General features: G+C 60.4%; 5 protein-coding genes across 5 annotated transcripts; 3 read left to right on the forward strand and 2 right to left on the reverse strand.

Moving 5' to 3' along the window:
• Nucleotides 1–6,446: 6,446 nt before the first annotated feature.
• Nucleotides 6,447–8,858, forward strand: PLICBS_003842 (uncharacterized protein; the record flags this gene model as incomplete). The annotated part of the gene is made up of 1 exon (XM_018323625.1): nucleotides 6,447–8,858. The coding sequence occupies one exon, from the start codon at nucleotides 6,447–6,449 to the stop codon at nucleotides 8,856–8,858; it is 2,412 nt and encodes an 803-aa protein (XP_018178856.1).
• Nucleotides 8,859–9,877: 1,019 nt separating this feature from the next.
• On the forward strand, nucleotides 9,878–10,531 carry PLICBS_003843 (cytoplasmic thioredoxin isoenzyme 2; the record flags this gene model as incomplete). Its single annotated transcript, XM_018323626.1, has 3 exons — nucleotides 9,878–10,002; nucleotides 10,079–10,183; nucleotides 10,333–10,531. 3 exons carry the CDS (start codon nucleotides 9,878–9,880, stop codon nucleotides 10,529–10,531), a joined length of 429 nt encoding a protein of 142 aa, XP_018178857.1.
• Nucleotides 10,532–10,964: 433 nt separating this feature from the next.
• On the forward strand, nucleotides 10,965–12,450 carry PLICBS_003844 (kinetochore-associated Ndc80 complex subunit nuf2; the record flags this gene model as incomplete). The annotated part of the gene is made up of 2 exons (XM_018323627.2): nucleotides 10,965–12,236; nucleotides 12,331–12,450. The coding sequence occupies 2 exons, from the start codon at nucleotides 10,965–10,967 to the stop codon at nucleotides 12,448–12,450; spliced, it is 1,392 nt and encodes a 463-aa protein (XP_018178858.2).
• A 264-nt stretch (nucleotides 12,451–12,714) lies between these two features.
• PLICBS_003845 (uncharacterized protein) lies at nucleotides 12,715–13,665 on the reverse strand (the record flags this gene model as incomplete). Its single annotated transcript, XM_018323628.2, has 1 exon — nucleotides 12,715–13,665. One exon carries the CDS (start codon nucleotides 13,663–13,665, stop codon nucleotides 12,715–12,717), a length of 951 nt encoding a protein of 316 aa, XP_018178859.2.
• A 387-nt stretch (nucleotides 13,666–14,052) lies between these two features.
• Nucleotides 14,053–14,949, reverse strand: PLICBS_003846 (uncharacterized protein; the record flags this gene model as incomplete). The annotated part of the gene is made up of 1 exon (XM_018323629.2): nucleotides 14,053–14,949. One exon carries the CDS (start codon nucleotides 14,947–14,949, stop codon nucleotides 14,053–14,055), a length of 897 nt encoding a protein of 298 aa, XP_018178860.2.
• Between the last annotated feature and the right edge of the window lie 1,185 nt (nucleotides 14,950–16,134).

Here is a 16,134-nt window from a genome sequence, read left to right on the forward strand (position 1 = left end):
GATGGTGCATTCGAATCAGGCATGCCACGAGGCAAAGGTCCTGCATTTTGGATGTTGATGAAAGATCATGCAAGCATGCCCCACGCGATGTTGTGCTGTCGGTGGGTGCAGGGTAAGCTTCTCCTCCCGCCCACTTATACGCTCGAGACAGACCACCCGTCGTCACGACCATCGGTCTGACAATGCCCTTCGTAATCGTGAAACTGCCTGTCCGATTGACGCCTACAGGTCTGTGCATCTGGGCACTATATCCAGTAATCTGTGTACTTCGGGCCCGGCTGGTGAAAATACAGGCCTGCCTCTTGCCCGCACACCGCTCGTTTCAGGGAGTTGAGGCTGCTTGGTTCTCTGAACCGCTCCTTCGCCCTCCTTTCCTTGACGGCTCCGAGGAATGGTTCGAGTAAGGGGCGGCAATCCAGATCGACGTGCTCCTATGTAGATATCAAAAGAAGGCCCGCCCCTTCAAAGCGTCCTCTGCTCTCCCTCCCGCCCATTCCCCTCATGTCAACTAAGATGACCGACCGCCCGCCCCGGCCGTAGTCTCCGCCGCCTGTTTGCCCGACACATGAAAAAGGCTCCAAATAGTTGGCAAGGGGGACGACTGAAAGAGAGAGCCATTCGAGGCGCCGGGATCCTTGTCTTGGGATCCCTTCTTCTTCATTCTATTTCTTGTCGACTCGAGAGATGGAAATCGATGGGCGGCACGTTCCATTACGACCGAATTGGTGAGTATTGAGCAGCTACCCTTCTTGCACTCCCAGGCCGCGAGGGCCTTTTAGCCTTCTGAAACGAACGCAGCCATGTTCAGAGGACTAGGAACGGCCTTTGGTAGACGCGGGGAGCCGTACAAATAGTACGTTGTCTCCCACGCCTTGCAGCGTCTCCTCTGGCTCGACTCGTCACACAGATATCCAACCTCATTCGAGTCGGGATTCGAGGGCTTGGGCAACATTGCTACTGCGCTTTGAACTGGCCTCTACGGCAAGCTCACGCACTTTGCATTCCGTTGTCAGGTCGTCGCATGATGCCGCTGGCATCACATACTTCAAACGCACGGACGGTGACCACTCTCCACCGCTACAGAGTTGGGCGCAATATCCGTCGAACGCATAACAAGTGACAGGGCCAAAGGATGGGAGCGCCGCCAATGGCAAGAGAACCCCGTGCGTCTCGTCTGCCCAAATCTCCCACAGTTAGTCTTGGCTGCCTGTTGGCAAGCGATGGCAGGACTCCGATGCATCAACGCCGAGGTCGACTTTAGCTTTTATTCTACTTACGAGCAGCCTGTTCCGCGTCGTCATCGTATAGAGAATCAACATCATGACATGCATGGAGCGAGTGAATCACCCGAGGGTTGGGCCGGCGGTTCCAACAAGTCCGGATTTGGCCGCGTGACCGGGGAGGAGGAGATGAAAGGCTAGGGCTGCCCAAGGTTCGTCTGTTTGCCTGTGTTGCTGCAGGCATGCACGGCGTAACCTTGTCCGAGAGCAGAGGCAGTTGGTTCTGAGCAGTCCATGTCACTCTCCGCTTTGAGCAGAGCAGAGGACTAATACAGGAAGCAGGCGCCGTAGGCGCAAACCAGCGAAACCATATCTGTTCAATCAATCTCCGCATACCAATGTCCCCCAAGCACGCTGCTCCTGTGACGCCAATGGAAGCGTCACACCGGACAGGCACGGCGGGCGGGATCCTGCAGGGTCAATGGGACGGCAGCACTGTCGACGCATGCTGGGCCCTGTCCACCTATGCCCAAGGCCCGCCAAACACGGGCAGCTGCTCGTACGCAGCCACCGTCGTCAGCTCGGCGGTGGCATGACATGCAAACACGCCCGAAGTCGATGGAGAGAGGCCACAAAAGCGGAAAGGCATGACGACGATCTTTGCGTTCCCGGCGCGCGCTGACGGACGAGTATTCAAACAGGTTTCTCCAGGACATCGCCTCAATGCATGACGTTGGTCAGCCTGCTAATAATAAGAACAAGCCGGGGGGACAGGAAGTGCCTTGGTGCCAGACAGCCAGCAGGCATGGAAGCAGACGACTGGGGTGGCCCGGTGGGCAGCGAGGGAGCCAAGGCCCATGACGACAGGGCTCGGAGCTTGCCAGGGATCGTCCATGGAGCATCCCCGTTGGCATTGGCATCCAGAGCTCGTCCCCCTCCTGGCTCGGCGCGCCTCGTCTCCATCGGCGGTGCCGGCGTATACTCGCCCCTCCGCAGTCGGCCCCGTGGTTCGACCTAAGCCCTCGCTGGTGCTGTTGAGCCATTGCTTTTGCCCTTTATGAATTAATACTCTTTCATCTCCTCTGTGCCACGAGGCGCTTCGTACATTGGGCGGCCGGGAAGGGCGAGGCGGGCGAATACGAAGGAGCCACAGCGGGTCTCAGGCACGCAACTCCTGGGTGATACGAAAAGGACTCGTTGCCGGTCGCACGCTGCTTGTTCTTGGCCTGCAGCCGTCCCGCAGCCGGGCAGTACGAAAGCGGCTCCTTTCGGGCAGGGAGACGTCTGATGCCTTACACTGGGCAAAGCAGAACGATTCCACCTTCTCGTACAGGCGGCGGGCGGGTCGTCTGTTTGGGCGGCGCAAACGAATGGAGTACAGTAATTACGGGACTCGTAGGTGTGGCGAACACGCGCGACCAAACCATGCCGGGTTCCTGATCCAGTTCGGTGCAGGCAGTGCCTGGTCGGTCAATCAATGTATCGTGCCGGACAGGACAGGATCGAGACATTGTCAGCTTGATCTGAATCAGGCACCGGCAAATCGCCCCCCCCCATGTTCCACGACGGCCCAGCTACGATTCGACAGTCCTCGACGTGTTAGCCTCGACGCCGGGCCGGGTAAAAAGGAATAAGGGTTTCATGATGCACACTTTTGCAGCGCCGGCGACTTTCTGCACCAACGGGGAGCAGCAAGCCAGACCTCGACCAATTCCTTTTGGCCCGCGGGAACAAAAGCAGGGAAACGAGCAAGTCGCCTGGGGAGAAGAGACGACGAGGCACGGGATCACGGTGAGCAGCAGAGGGAGGCGCACACTAGGGCGCGTGGCTGCAAAGTGGCAACGCGCAGCGAGTCAAATCGTGCAGGCGGCTCACCAACCCCCCTCCCCCTCTCGCGTGATCCCGTGGACAGACGGCAAAGAGGGAGGACACGAGCGGACGCAAGTCGCTGACGAACCTGGGCGGGCGCGGATTGATGGGAGGGAGGGGCGGGACGCTGGGCTTGAAGACGGGAGCTGTCGCAGGCCAATCTCGAGGGAGGCCGGGACGGCGAGGCGGCCCCTCGCGCCCAGCCAGAATGGGACGCTTCTTCGGTACTCGTATTACTGAGGACAGAGCCCGCCGTGTTGTGCCAGGTCCGGGTCAAACAGAGAAGGAGGCGAGGCGTGGAGGGCAGGCGAATCTGGACCGCTGCGGGCGTGGCACAGAAGAGTGGTGCAGGCGCAGGCAAGCCGTCTCCAGCCTGCTGGCGAAGTGCTGTGCGGTGTGATACTGTGCTTTGTTGTGCCTTCGGTGCGTCCCTCGTACCTACTGTGAATACAGCACTGCACCGTACCGTATCCGTACTGGTTCTTTGCACCGGTTGGTGGCTGAGGTGGACGGGGACTGGTGATATTGTTGCGCAATCCGAGACTCTTGGGCCAACAAGCCAACGACACACAAGTTTGGGGATGGGATGAGATGGCATGGCGACGGTGGCCTGAGGACGTGAAAATTGTCTGGGCTGGCTGGCCGGAACGCGGGGCCGGCAGAGTGTTGGATCGATCATCATCATGGGAAGGGTAGGAGCAAGAGGGGAGGGACAACCAGCGCCTGCCGCCAGCCAGGCCACCCCAGGCAGCCGGACCCCAAGCCCGCGCACCTTTACCCAGTACTGTCGTGGACCGCCTATACGAGTGCAGCACGGGTACTGTAGGTATCACAGTGCAGGTGGTTCCCCAACTCCACGACGTCTCGCACGGCCAATGGAGGCGGGTTGGTCGTCGTTGATGACAACATGGAAGAGTTTGGGCAAAGGCGCTGGTGAGCTGTAACCCTCGGGCATCTATCCCGTCTCCAGGCACGAAGTAAGGGACCCTCCAGCACCGCGAGCTGTGCTGCCTGGCTTTGCGAGGTACAATGTTGTACCTCACGCTGGCCCATGTAGGTACGGCTCTTGGTCCTCAGTGGTACCGTGCGAAGTACGCTTCCATGGAGCTGCACGTCCCACCACCACCACCACGTTCGCTCAAACGTCGAGTTTCGTGGAGGCAGTCAAGTGGGCACTCGTCTTCTGAGGGACGTGGTGGAGATTGTTTCTGGGACCCAGGGGCTCCCGCATCTCAGCAGGCCCCTCTGGCCGAGCAGCGGCTACAGCTCGGACGGCTTCGACTTCAGCACTGACGTTTGATCACTCGGCCGCGGCGGGCTGATGCCAAAATTGTCCCAAGCAAGCACAGGCCACGCACCCGGATCGGGTGGGCGCCTCCCAGGCCAGTCGTCGCTGAGGTGGCCTCCGCACGGCTGCACTGCGCGGGTTGCATGACGGGAGACCGGCAGGCGGCGGACGGAGGCTTGGTTCCATTTCCATACCATCCATCCATGCCATCCATGCTATCCATGCGCACCATCCATGCCCCGGCTGACGGATGCCAATCCCCTCCTCCACTGTTGGGTCGCGGCCCCAGCGGTCTCCATCGCCGCCCCCAGCGCCCGTGCTGCACCTTCCAGGTGTGCGTGCTGTAACGCCTGCGTGCCCGGCGCGACGACTCCGTCGCACTGAAACCAGCACACGGGGGCGGAGGCCATCTTGACCTTCCAGTACGACGACAAGACGAGGACCTACGTACTTGCGGGACAGGCTTCTCGCCCGCGGGGGCACCAGGGGCGCGCTACTCGTCAGCCCGCACCGCCAACGATGCATTGTGTCCGTGGCGGCGGGTTCCCGAGCGTGCTCCCGATCGGTGGGAAGAGCCAGCAGGACGCTAAGAACCAAGCGCTCGCTCCATCCCGGACGCTTCAGTGTTCCAAGCAAATGGAGGCCAAGCCCGCAAGGCCCGTCTGTCAGGCTTGCCAGGGTGGGCGGCGGCGGCAGTAGGCAGGCCCGGTCCAGGAGTGGAGGGGACTTGATGGAGTGGACGGCGCAGTGTTGGAGTGGAATTGGATGGAGCCGGTGCTTGCCCGCCAATCGAGGGCACGATCCCCACCAGCCATGCCGCCCAAGCCATCCGTCGAGAAACAAGCACGGAGCGGGCGTCCAGGAGACAACTGCCCCGCGACCGTGAGTGGTTAGAGGCGGAGGCGAGGAGGAGTATGAGGCGGCGGAGGAAGCAGATGAGGAGGCGGCGCAGCGCAACAGTGAGCTACGGAGCAAGTGCACTGTCCGGTGCCGCCCCCGAGCTGCTGCCGTGGCATTTGCGAACTGTACTGCAGGTACCTAAAGTACGGCACCAACAGAAGGCACTCCATAGGTGAGGTACCTAGGTACCTTTTCCTAGCGCCCCACTGCACGGTACCTCCATCCGTCCAGTCCCATCAGTCCGTCGTCCACCAGCGGGCGAGTTCCCTCGAGGTGAGAGGACGACGTCTGGTCTGGCAGGGACCGCGACAGCCACCTCGCTCACACAGACGCGGATGGGACGCCCACACAGAGCCCACGCGGGACAGAGTCGAGGGCCCTCCCATCCTCCCACCCATGCTCTTCCCATCCTGGCAGCCCCCCCGGCGGAATGGCCGCCATTTTTAATCGCATTCCCTCCCGCCACCCGCTGCCCCAATAGCGTTGGGCCCGGCTCCTCTGTTCGATTCTGCTCGTCTGCTCGTATCGTATCCTCGCTCGCTCGCCCGCACGCGCACGCACGTCTCATCCGGGGCCATCTGCTGCCACGGCCTCGAACCTTAACATTCGCACTGGAGCTTTTTAACCGACAGACGGACCGCTTCGACTCGACTCAACTCGCTTTGCAACCACGCAGTTGCATCCTGTCCTCGCCAAAGAAGCCCTCGAAAGAACGAAGCGAACGTCCAACTCACCCTACCCGCAGAGTCGGGTACTGCACGGCGCTGCACAGCACAGCACAGCACAGCGCAGCGCAGCACCGCGAGCGTCGATTAATTGCTGCATACCACAGCGTCGCGCCTCGCTCCTCTGGCACCCAACGCGTCTCGCCGACACGCGCTGCACGGTCCATTGATCGACTCTCGCCTGTCTCTTCAGCGGGACCTCCCCGTCGTCGCCGAGACCGATATAGCACCTACGTATTCGCCGTGCGACGAACACCCGCACGGGCGGTCACCGTCGCCGCGCCCAACGCTCTGCCTGGCGAATGCATGACCTCGAGACCCGACATTTAATTACACGACCACAATGCAACCGTACAAGCCGCCTAGTTCCGCCATAGCATCCGACTCGCGTACAACGACGACTTGCAACTGATCCCACGCGAAACCACACGAACCGACGCCACCATGGCCTTGTGGCCCTTTCGCCGCAAGAGCTCCCGGAAGCGCTCGAGAAGCGGCGCCGCCCTCTCGGACGGTGAGGGCCCGCCGCTTCAAGGCCATGCCGAGGGCGTCGCCGCGAGGGCCGTATCCAAGAAGAAGCAGCGAACCGAGCCCGTCAAGCTCCGCCGCCGTCCGCGGACGTACAGCTTCTCGCCCGGTCGCAACGACTCGATCCGAGTAGACCGACCCCATGCAGGTCGCCAGCCAGCCGGTCGCGCTGGCGGCGCCGCTGACACCGGTCAGCAGGAGCTCGCCTGGACGCGCACGCCGACCCTTCACCACAAAAACAACCCGGTCCCCTCGAGGAGACGCAGCAGCAAGAGGAGGCGGGAGGACCACGAGAGAGAGGCCGAGATCAAGGCCATGAGCGCGCACATGCCCACCCGGCCGGGGGCCGACGCCTGGACCACCGGCGGAGCTTTGTCCAAGCAGAGCAGCAAGAGGGCCAAGACGAACGCTGCCGCCGGCCAATGGGACAAACCCACGTCAAACGTCTCGCTGCCGCTGCCGGACTCGATCCGCTCCAGCCGATCGTCCGACTCCGACTTTGTTGCCTACAAAATCTCCGCTCTCGATTCCCTGGCGCCGCGGCCGACGCTTCGCTACGCCCAAGGGTCCCGATGGACGCCCTCGCGAGCCTCCGACCCTGCCGGGTCCGGGATGCAGAAGAAGCGGGTTGCTGAATGGGATGCCATACCGGAGGGAGCACTGGATGCCCGCAAGCGTATCGATGACCTTGCTGACGGGCTGGACGCCAGAGACCTGAGAGAACTCATGGAGCGCGACAACCGGAGGCGTGAGAGGAAGCGCCAGCTCGAGCAGGAGCGCGTCGAGCGAAGGTTGGCGCGCAGGGCCGAGAAGCAACGGAGAGACGAGGCAGAGGCCCGGAAGACGGGGACACCGCCGCCCGAGAATCTCGAACGTGGTGTCCTGGGCCGTGAGCTGGTTGGGTTGGGCATCGACCCACCTTCGGCTGTTGTCACCTCCTCCAAGAGACGGACAACACCCACGCGAGAGCCCTTGGCCGAATTGGAGCAGACGTCGTCCAAAGAGCCGCTTGAATCGTTTCACCGGACCGAGACCCTTCCAAAAGAGGAGCCTTCCGCACTCGAAACCCAAACCACCGCCGCTGCCGCCGCCGCCTCGGTCGTCATTCCCGTGCCACATCCCAAGCCACCCACCGCCCGTGAGGCCCAAGCGTCAACCGCATCGCAGAGCTCCCTCCTCGGAGGGCTCCTGCGCGCCAAAAAGTCACTGTCCAAGTCGACGCTCGGCTCGGACAAGGACCGCATGGTAGTAGACGATGAGCCGCGCAAGGACTCTGTGGGCAGCAACAAGCATGCTCGCCTGTCCATCTCGTCGTTCCTGAGATGGGGAGGCCGAAGCAGACGCAACTCGGGCCCGTCTTCCTTCTCCAACACATCCCGCGAGGAGATGCAAGCAGCCGCCCAGGCGCAGGCGGAGGCACTCGCAAAGCTCCAAGGCGAGGACGTTCCGCACGGCAACTACCTGGCGAGCAAAGCCGGTGCCGCGCCGAAACGAACGCGATCGCGGTTCCGCGAAGACCTGCCCGACTTTCCGCTGTCGCCCCCCGACTCGCGCGTGCAGTCACCCGAGTCGGAGCCGTTGCCTTTGCCCATGGTCGCCGAGGTCAAGACACCCGAAACGGAATCGCGGCCTACTGTGTCGAGTCGTCTGGGCACGCCCACGTCTGCCCCGCGGCACATCCAAGGTGCGCAACCCGCTGCCACCTCCGACGACAAGGTGTATGGTGCTCAGTCTGCGGAGGACCCTTACCAGTCCATCTCGCTCGCCTCCATCGACTCCGAGGGATCGTGGTTGTCCGGGCGGATCGGCAGCAAGCGGTCCACGACATTGCGTGACAGCATCGCGAAGGCCAGCCATCGGGACCACGCCATGACCGAGTCTCCTTCCAGCGGCACGCCGGACGAGACTGCCATCACCGACGACGATTACTTGTCGCGGCTAGCTCCCCATCGCCATTCTGGCGTCATGACGGCCGGACGTCCGTCAGGAGAAGGCCGGCCGAGCAGTGACGAAGACGAGCCGATGCGCGAGGGCGACGTCAAATGGGGCGCCGTCGGTGCCAGACCCCATCTGGTTCAGTACCACGAGCACAATCGCGACACCATGCGAAGCCACGAGGTCCTGATGAACATGGAGTCTGGGGACGACGACAGCGAGGCTCCCATCTCGCCCGTGTCGCCAGTCAGCCCGGTGAGCCTCGAGAAGGCCGACCTGCAGCGCGCTAGGAGCGTGAACGTAGGGCAAGGTCACAGCAGGAACTTTAGCGCCGGGAGCGCCAAGCTTTTGGATATCTATCCGAGAGAACCCCTCGAACAGCGCCAGGCGTGAGAGAATGGCGGGCGATACAGTATGAGTGTCCTAACATGAGCAGAGTCAGATGCAGAGCAGTTTCCATGCGCCGGCAGCCAAAAGATTGTTTGGCGGTGACGCAGTTTCATACTCGACAAACTGGGCGAAGAATGCGGTCTCATATTTCCTTTGTCCGTCCGCCGCATTCGACACTGACCGAAGTCCTTCCTTACCATTTCCTTGGATAAAGCAAAAACCCGAAGAAAAAACACTTGGAAAACGATGAAAGCAGACAAAACATTGAAAAAGGAAAAACTACAACGGGAAGCTGCTGCACCTGACTCTGCTCTTTCGACGACACATCTCACGGACCCCGATCCTCTGGACTGGCCGCAGCTAGGTGGCGCTGGGCTGCTTTGTGATTTTTGCCTCCTTATACTATTCGTACATACACCGCATATGATACCCGTGCGTCGGAAAGAGATGGTCCTTTGGGCTTTTTGTTGTTTGGGAGGGCGGACACGGCTTACATGTAGCATTGAACGCGAGGGATCCTGGCCTGCAGGATGGGTCGGTCGAGCATTACGAGCGTGCCTGGCCGGATTAGCGAGGCGCGCTCCAAGGACTCGGAATGCGGATAGAAAATGACTGATTTGAGTTTCGTGCAAGTAGGCTTGCGTGCCTGACTGGACTGATCGCAGAACCAGAGCAGTGAAGGCACTATGTGGTTTTGACCGCCCGGGCTTAAACGATGCAAGCAGTTGCGGTTTCCGCAGAAGACGGTAGGGTGGCTTGGCCCGTTCCCAAGATTCGCCAGCCATGATTGTATGAGAATGTCGTGAACCGCGCGTGGATGTATCCCATCTCGAAGGTGTGGGAGGTGAAGTGCCGGGATCGGCCAACACCGGGATGTTGGTGGAACTGCTTAGCTCATCCGCGTCTCAACCTCCATTGAACCGAGCGTCATGACATTATTCATCGAGCACCTGCACTCTACCAAAGCACATCCTACACTCCATCTCCCCTCTGCATCGCCCGCAGCAAACAAGATCACAACCATGTTTTCAGCCCGCCTCGTCCGATCTCTCGCCCCGCTGGCGCGGCCAAGCGGCCTCGCAGCCCAGGCCGCGTTCCGGGGTTTTCACTCAACGCCTGCGCGGAGGATCGTCCACGAGGTTAAAAGGTGAGTTGCGCCAAGTCGTCGGTCTTTCCTGCCACTGTGTTGACATTATGCTGACTCTGTGGTGCGTCTTAATCAGTGCGGAGGAGTTCCAAAAGGTCGTGTCGGAGAATGAAAACGTCATCGTCGACTGCTTCGCGACGTGGTGCGGGCCGTGCAAGGCTATTGCGCCCATCCTGGCAAAGTACGCACACCGCCCGCTCACTACTTTTATCTACACTCGTGGCAGCTTTGCTCTGCTTGTCGCTGGCTGGTGCTTTGACCAGTGGCGATTGATCGCCGAGGGCGGTGTATGTTTGTTACACAAAGCGCTGATTGCTGACGACGGGGTAGACATTCCGAGGAGGCCGAATTCAAGGACAAGGTGCATTTCGTCAAGTTTGACGTCGACGAAGTGCAGGCTGTGACGCAAGCGCTGGGCGTGCGGGCAATGCCGACGTTCTTCTTCTTCAAGGGCGGGAAAAAGGTTGGCGAGGTGGTGGGCGCCAACCCGCCGGCGCTGGTCGAGGGTCTGCGGAACCTCCTCAAGTAAAGTCGCGGCCATCTCGGGGCGCAGTGTACGAATACGGGATTGAGACGTCTATGTTCTTTTCGATAGACAATGTGTGCATAGCAGTCATATGGGCGTGTTATGAGTTGTCAGACCGCCGTGACAACCATACAAAGATGGGCGTGAGATATGCCACGCTCACAAACGATGAAACTAAATAAGGTCAGCTGCCGTCAACCGGCACTCTTTTAGGTGTGAAATCCAATTCCTGACGCGACCGCTCGTGTGTTGCGAGTGAGATGGTGAACTTGAATGTGTGGGTGAGTTGCGTCACGTGAGGTCGCGGGGCCAAATGTTTCTACAGCAACGCGTCAAGTGTTTACCGCCCGCCAGCGGAACCTAGCATGCATCACATCGCGAACACACAACGCGACACCAACAGATTGATTGATTGCGCCGCGCGCAAACCTCCAACATGGCGTACAATCCGCGGATGAGCATAATTCCGACAAATCAGCAGCAGAGTCGGTCTCGCAAGAAAGAGGAGGAGGCCGACGCGTTTATGCGCCTCCCCGACCGCGAGATCGTGGGCTGCATAACCGACATAGGCATCAACTTTACCGTCGCCGACCTGCAGAAACCAAATCCGGCGCACGTGCAGCAAATATTCGAGTGGTTCGCCGAGCTGCTTCTCAACGCGACGCGCGAGACGGTCGAGCCGGCGATGCGCGCCGCGGCGGAAGATGTCTGCGCCGAGTTCTCCGATGTGATCCCGCCCGACACGCGCAACCTCATGGGCTTTTACGTGTCGCTCCGGAGGCTGCTGTTCGAGTGCGGCATCACCGACTTCACATTCAACGACCTGTACAAGCCGACTTACGAGCGTCTCGTCAAGATCTTCAGCTATCTCATCAACTTTGTGCGGTTCCGCGAGTCGCAGACGAGCGTCATCGACGAGCACTTCAACAAGACCGAGTCGGCCAAGTCGCGCATCGAGACGCTCTACGCCGAGAACCAGGACAACGAGGCGCGGCTCGAGGACATGCGCCACAACCGCAAGGCCATGGAGGCGCAGGTGCGCGAGAAGACGATGCGCAACGAAGAGCTCAAGAGTCGGCTGCTTGAGCTGCGTGAGAACCAGAAGAAGGTGGCGATGCGCCTCGAGGATGCCAAGCAGAAGAAGGGCGAGTTGACGAACGCGCTCGAGCAACGGACGCAGGACAAGGTTACCCTCAAACAAGAGAGCGCCAAGTTGCGTCCGTACATGCTGCAGAGCCCGTCGGCGCTGCAGGACAACCTCGCAGAGCTGCGCGAGATTCTCAACAACGACAAGGCGCACATCGACGCGCTGGACCGGCGGGCGCGCGCTCTACAGACGTCAGCCGACTCCTTCACGGTCGTTTCAGCGGACGTGGCGTCGTGCATCAAGATTCTGGACGAGATCGCGGCTGAGCTGGGCAAGGAGGAGGAGGAGATGGCGCGCAACGCCAAGCAGCGCGACGCGCTCTCGGAGAGGGGCAACAACGCGCGCGAGGTGGAGCGCGCCGAGCAGATGCTGCGCCGGCAGCTGGCCAAGTGGACGGAGCGGACGGAGAAGCTGCGCGAGCAGAGCGGGCAGAAGGCGCACGAGGCCAAGGAGAAGATGCACGAGCTGCGGGCCGTGCACAAGCGCTTGACGGAGGAGCACACGGAGAAGACCAAGGAGATGGAGATTCGGAGGGTGCGCATTGAACAGACGGAGAAGAAGGTAAGCCGCGTCACCTCCCTATCCGCGATTCTATCTGCCTCTTCCCAGGACGCATGCAAGAGGGCTTGCTTGGCTGACTATGACACCGCACTAGATGCTCGATCTCAAGGAGAACATCGAGAACGAGGTCCACATGGCGTACGACGAGTACCTCAAGATGGAGGCCCACATCAAGCTGTACATAACCGAGATGGAGCAAACGATTGGGCAGTGAGCATGCCCATAATGCCGACGCGGGCACTGACAACTGCGCGTTTCGGATGAAGGCTGTATGAGTGCACGAACGGGCGATATTATACCATGGTCTGGCGTTGGGGCGCTTGTGTGGGCGTCGGGTTTGCATAGGAACAATTTGTTTGCATAGGCTTGGAGTATGATCAACAAGCTGGCAACGCTCGTGTATTACATTACATTCTGTTCAGCTCCAAGCTTCGGCCAAGCCCCGCGATAAATTCATCGATGGCTCTTACCCTGCTCGTCATCCGGTGGGTGAGGAAGGCAGGGCAAACCACCTCGCAAGGACCCTCCTGACTGGCACCGTTCTGCCGCTCCACGAGCCGTCTCGTCGGCGCTCACTGCCGCTCAAGACGGGGATCGGTTCGGCCAGCGCTGCGAGCAGCTCGGCACTACTGCCCCGTCCGCCGCCGCCTTGAACGCCACCGTCCACGTCGCTGTCGTCGCGCTCCATGCGTCGTGGCTCCACGAGCGCGGGGACCAGCCCGCTCCGGGCGGCGCACTCGACGAGCACGGCGAGGGAGGTGTTGAGGCCCTGGGCGGACCAGTCGGTGCCGTCGCGGTGCAGCTCGAAGAGGCCGTAGATGAGGAGGAGGGGGGCCTGACGGTGCTGCTGTGGACGCAGCCGCCGGGTTGGCCTTCTACTGTTGGGTGATGCGGCGTGGGCGCCGGCGCCGTTGTCTGGTGGAGCCGTGATCTTGGAGCGCGGTGGCTGTCCGGGCGGAAGGGTGGATGAGGACAGCGAGACAGGTGCGGCGGGGGGAGCGGCAAGGTGGGCGCGTAGGTGGACCACGCTCGGGACGAAGAGCATGCGAATGTGTCGCGAGATGGAGACCTGCAGCAGGGTCGCGGAGAGGAGCTGGTGTGCCGGTATTACGGGCTGCGGGAATTGCTGCGAGGTGCCGCCGCCGCCGTCGCCGTCGTTGCCGTCGCCCGCGTGCACATCCTCATCCTCGCTTCCATCTCCACCTGCCTGTCGACCACCCGGCTTTGCTCTCGGCTGCTGCTGCTCCTGCTGCTGCTGGCAAATGTCTTGCACGAGCGCCTCGACAAACTGCTGCCTGGGCCAGCAAACGATGAGCGTGGTCGGGTGTCTCAGATGCGCGAGCGTGTGCGTGAGGAGCTCCGACGGCGTCGCGGGACGGTGCAGGAGGGGTGACGGCGACGGCGGCAACGCCGCGCCGCCGTGAGTCATGGTGACGGTTTGACGGACCGCGAGCGGGCGGCTGGGACCAGTGTTGGCATCGTCATCTGGGTTTCCGGTTCGTCTTGTCGTGGTGTTCGGGGCTGATGAGTGACGATGGGAGATGGACAACCCGGCAAGGCTTGATTCTGAACACTGAAGGTTCTCGATGGTGGGAGTGGGTCCTGCTCGCGATTACTGGATTTGGCAATTCCAACAAACATACACATGCACTGTTAGTCGTCACCGAGATTTTCACGCACGATTCAGAGCCATGGACTGAACCAAACTGGGGTATCATGCATGATGGTGCTTTTGTCAATTGTTTCTCGATCCGGGCAGGAGGATGCTTGCAGCCCCTAAACCCGGCGCCCCAGCGCCCCGGCACCCATGCTCGTCTCACCAGCCGCCGTAAACGCAGTCAAAGTTGGTCAACTTGGGCTCCTCAACACGGTCGTGGTATATATGCCCAGTAGGAAAGTCCCGGTAGCGGACCATGTAGCCCTGCCTGGTCAGGACTGGATCCGCCGAGGGTTTCGCGGTGGTGCCCATCCACTTGCCAATGTCGATCTTGGTGAGTTTGTAGGCGAACAGCACCCGCCCGGGTTTGAGCGCCATGCGGACGCCTCTGTCAGTGTCGCGCCTCGGGACGATACTCATGCTCCGTGGGATAGTGTGGTCCTCTCCATGCCTGACATGGAAGAAGTCTTTTGGGAGACCCTTGTCCTGGTGTTGCCGCGACTGGTTGAGAACAAAACTCACAGCGTTTTGTGCCTCTGGCTCGACACGAAGATTGCTTTCGTGCCGCTGATATCGTTCCAGGGTTCTCGTCGGCATCGGGGTAGGCTCGGCGCGGAAGTGCACGTCCCAGCCCAGCATGATGCCGGTGACCATGTAGATGGGTGCTCGATGCACCTTGAGGTGGTCCTTGATGTCCGGGTGCGCCGTCAGCATGGCAGCCAGCTGTTTACCTGCGGGGGGGTCGGTGAAGTGCACGACCTCGATCGTGTTCAGGCGGTACCGCGGGACGCGCTCGCCCTTGAACTTGCCCAGCTGGTTCGGGTGGACCGGGAAGAGGTAGTTGACCTCGTCGAAGAGCAGAGGCTGCATGATGTGCACGTCGCGCTCGACGTACTGGTGTATCCCTACCTTTGCGGCCTTGGCAAGGTCCTTTGCGCTGAAATGCGTCACGTTGTAGGTATCGGTCGGGCGGAAGAGGATGGTGCCTAACTGGAGGATTCTGGGGTCAGCCTCGCGCAGATCGCACGGGAGAATGTACGTGGAGCAGTCCTCCATGATTGCGGTTGCGAACTCGACCGTGTGCCGAAGTCTTGGGCGGTGTCTGATATGGAAGTAATGACTGTGGTTCTTGGCTGTGAAGTCGCCGAAGACTTGGGCGGTGTATGATATGGAAGTAAAGACTGTGGTTCTTGGCTGTGAAGTCAAATCATATCCGGTTGAGCTGATTGAAATGAGACTATCTAGCGGCGTTGAACCTGATTTATGTAGCTTCTACCTGGAGGCAGGTGCCATGATGACCGTTTGTCCGCGTGAACAAGTGCCAGCTGCACAAAGGCCGTATATGGGACAGCTCTGTTGTCTTCAATGGCCCGTCCCGCCCCGCACGTTGACGTTCACGCACTCAATAAAACACCTGCCGAATACGCATACTCTCCAAACTGACCAAAAAGCCTACAAAGACCTAGGTAAAGCAAGAGAGGAACGAAAGCCACGAAAGCCACGAGGGCTACAAGGGCTACAAGAGCCACGAGAGATACAAGAGCCACCAGCGCGACGAGGGCAACGAGGGCCACAAGAGCCACGAGAGACATGACAACCACGAGAGCCAGACTAGAGCGCTGCGCCAATGCAGGAATCGGCAATGATGGCGCTGAGGAATCTTTTGCAAATGGCAAGATCATGTCGCAATCGCACCACGAGTCACCACCTAGAGCTATGAGTGTGAATGGCGGCTTACAGTTCAGGCCACATGTTCATGAATCACCGTGGCCAGCTTCGAAGTATTCTGGTCTCGGTGGTGGCCTGCTCCAACTCGGATGTAAAGGTGTCATTTGGGACAAGCTGCACGGAATTCTTTGTCGGCCAGACTGGACTGAACTGAACTGCCCGGCCCTGAAGTCAAAGCACTCAAATTGTCCCCGCCCTGTGGGAAAATGAGCTATGCCATCGTCAAACACAGGGCGGACAAGGATCGCCAGATTTCCTTGACTCCATTGACCTTGAAAGCATGGCAGCTTGGCTTCTTCATCACACCGGTTTCTTACACATTCAGCTCTGGCAACCACGGCTCTGCAAATGTGTGCGCCTTTGTCCAAAAGAACGAGGGTCGTTCGGACTCCTTTGCTAGCACGCGCTATCGGAGTCAATGAGAAGATCGAAGCCGACCTGACCAATCTAAGGCAGTCCGTTATTCGTCTCGCGCACGAAGCTACTCCCTTGTCAAACAAAAGATGTCAGCGG

The sequence above is a fragment of the Purpureocillium lilacinum genome, assembly GCF_023168085.1.
Source record: "Purpureocillium lilacinum CBS 284.36 DNA, scaffold_2, whole genome shotgun sequence".
NCBI lineage: Eukaryota > Fungi > Ascomycota > Sordariomycetes > Hypocreales > Ophiocordycipitaceae > Purpureocillium > Purpureocillium lilacinum.